Here is a 2,635-nt window from a genome sequence, read left to right on the forward strand (position 1 = left end):
ATTGACTAGAGCTGAAATTATATCATACATTTATATAAATATTAAGTGCCAATAAGTTAAGTGCATATTTATTTAGAGTCCTATATGCTTTTGGTAGCCAATTTATAAGATATTCTTTGTGTTAGTATTTTGAATCATTATACACACTAAACACTAACTTTTATATATGTAGTGCAAAATTGGTTTCCCTTTTTTATGATAAAAAGAAATATGCCTTGTGCATGATCCATTTGTCATTTTACAACTCATTTTCCTCTAATATGTACAAAATTTTAAGTAATCTTATTCTGGTTTTATAAAGTAGATTTCTTCTTTTGTAATACTCCTAACGATTTACAATAAAGTTTTGTATTTATATTCACAAAATATATAATATTGTTAGCACTACGTACAAGTTGCAAACAGATTATATAACATACCCCTTGAATTTATTGGTTACATTTATTTTAACTTTTTGTATTTGTTTAAGGACAGTGAGAATTAGACTTGCAACCATTATGTTATGTTTTTTAAAACTTTTATTTACTAAAATTTATTTGCCAGTCCTTTTTAAATATATACACTAAAGCTAATTTCAGTCCGCAGACCCAAATCGCCTCAGAGTTTGGAAAATCCTTTCAACTGTACTATACTCTCTCTCTCTCTCCCCCCCTCTCTCTCTCTCTCAATAATGCCTCAAATTGATTTAGAACCACCAGTTCCTACCTATGCCGGCGGCAATAGTGACCGGAAAATTGCATGTGAAACTCTGGTGAACGTCACCGTCGTCAAACTGGAGAACGCTGATATTCCCGACGACGAAAAGGAACTTCCACCGGATTTTCCGCCGGAATCAATCTGTCTTCCAAAAGATGCCGAATTGGATTGGTTTGATAGAAACGCCGTTTTGGAGCGTAAAGAATCCGCCAAAGGTAACATTTCACACACAACGAACTTGATTCATCCGAGTTCGAATTCGAGCTCTCAAAGACTTCCGTTGACTTTGAAGACTAAGACGACTTCGTTTTTCGGATTACCGAAGAGTAGCTCAGTTGATTCGAAGCGAAAAACGTGTAAACCGGCCAATATACGTTTTTTCCCGACTAAACGGTCTGAATCGGCATTGAAAGCAGTTGCCGCTCCTGAACCGGTGTCGCCGAAGGTATCATGTATTGGAAGAGTAAGATCGAAGAAAGGTCGCCGCCGGCAATCATGTGAAGATGTGAAAAAATGTGAAATATCACTCGAGAGATCAAAGAGCAGAGGCGCTAAACGCAAAACCGGATTTTATTCACGTGTACTTTCGATGTTCCGGTTTGGTCGGAGTAACATTAAACCGGTCAAGTCTAGTATAGAGACAACGAATGATTCTAGACCGGAAGAGCCGGTTCAACCGAGAAAGAGCAACGCTGTGAGTGTTGAACGGGTGTCAGAGCCAGCCGGTTTGGGAGGGATGATGCGGTTCAAGTCGGGCCGGAGATCGGGATCCTGGGCCGCCGAGGAAATCGGCGTAGTAGTTGCAGAGGCGTTGGGTTCAGATCAGAAAGTGGGTCCCAATAGAAGAAATTGAATTCCAGTCTTGACAAGGCGGGAGCGAAAGTCTTAAGTGATGGTTAAAATTTGCACTCTGTGAAGTCGTTAGTCCGACGTGGCAGTAAGATTGACGGCAATTTTCACTTTTTCTTTTTCGTTTTCAACCAGCACTTTTCACTAGTTGAGGTAAAAATAGAACGGCACCTTTTTTTTTTCTTTCCAATTTTTGTTGGTTCATGCACTAGTAATTCGAGAATTATAATGTAAATTTTGTTATGAATAAAGTAGATAGTATAATGCAAAATATATAAATTTCTGCATAAATTATGGGATTATTAAATTTTAATATTTAAAATATATGTATGTTCAAATCTACTGACATACTATACTTTTTTAATTTTTAACAATATTATCCGTACAAGAAATAGAATCTATCGTTTTTTTACTTGAGTACCTTAGCAAAGCAAAAGTTTATAAGTTTCATATATTAGTAAATGCTTCAGATAAACTTTTAAATTCATTATTAAAAATATATATAATCGTGCATCAATGCCTAAGCACCGCAGTTGCTACTTATAATTACTACTTTGTGTGAATATTCACTTAATTAATAGGTACATTAGAAAGCATCCGAGGAAACAATAGCGGTCAAATAAGTTAGAATTCGCACTTGTGATATTACGGCTGAAGTTTAAGTTTCTTGATTAGTAATTGATTTCTTTGGAATTAGGACAACTTTGAATAATAGGACGGGTTAAAATATTGGTGTGCATGTAGATGGGCGGAGCTACACTAAACGAAGGATTATCACTTGGACACTTTTCTCTGGAATATTATATAGATTAAATATTACTTTTTACAAATTTATATTAAATTTTGAAACTCTCAAACATCTTTAGTGAGATAGGGGTTTGCCAAGATTCAAAGTGATGGAAAGGATTTAGCTTTTATACTTCGATAATCATAAATAATTGTCTAAGAGCTCGTTTGACCGACCGCTAAAAATTAGCACTTATTTTGAAGAGTACTTTTGTTCAAAAATGCTTTTTAAAAAAAAATAATAAATATTGAGTTTACAATTTGTATACTATTTAAAAGAGAAATTAATTTACAAATTTATTAT

General features: G+C 34.7%; 1 protein-coding gene across 1 annotated transcript; it reads left to right on the forward strand.

Moving 5' to 3' along the window:
• Positions 1–570: 570 nt before the first annotated feature.
• LOC107809961 (uncharacterized) lies at positions 571–1,836 on the forward strand. The gene has a single exon (XM_016634669.2). The coding sequence runs from the start codon at positions 671–673 to the stop codon at positions 1,547–1,549; it is 879 nt and encodes a 292-aa protein (XP_016490155.1). The 5' UTR covers positions 571–670; the 3' UTR covers positions 1,550–1,836.
• Positions 1,837–2,635: the final 799 nt, after the last annotated feature.

Source organism: Nicotiana tabacum, chromosome 24 (genome assembly GCF_000715075.1).
Source record: "Nicotiana tabacum cultivar K326 chromosome 24, ASM71507v2, whole genome shotgun sequence".
NCBI lineage: Eukaryota > Viridiplantae > Streptophyta > Magnoliopsida > Solanales > Solanaceae > Nicotiana > Nicotiana tabacum.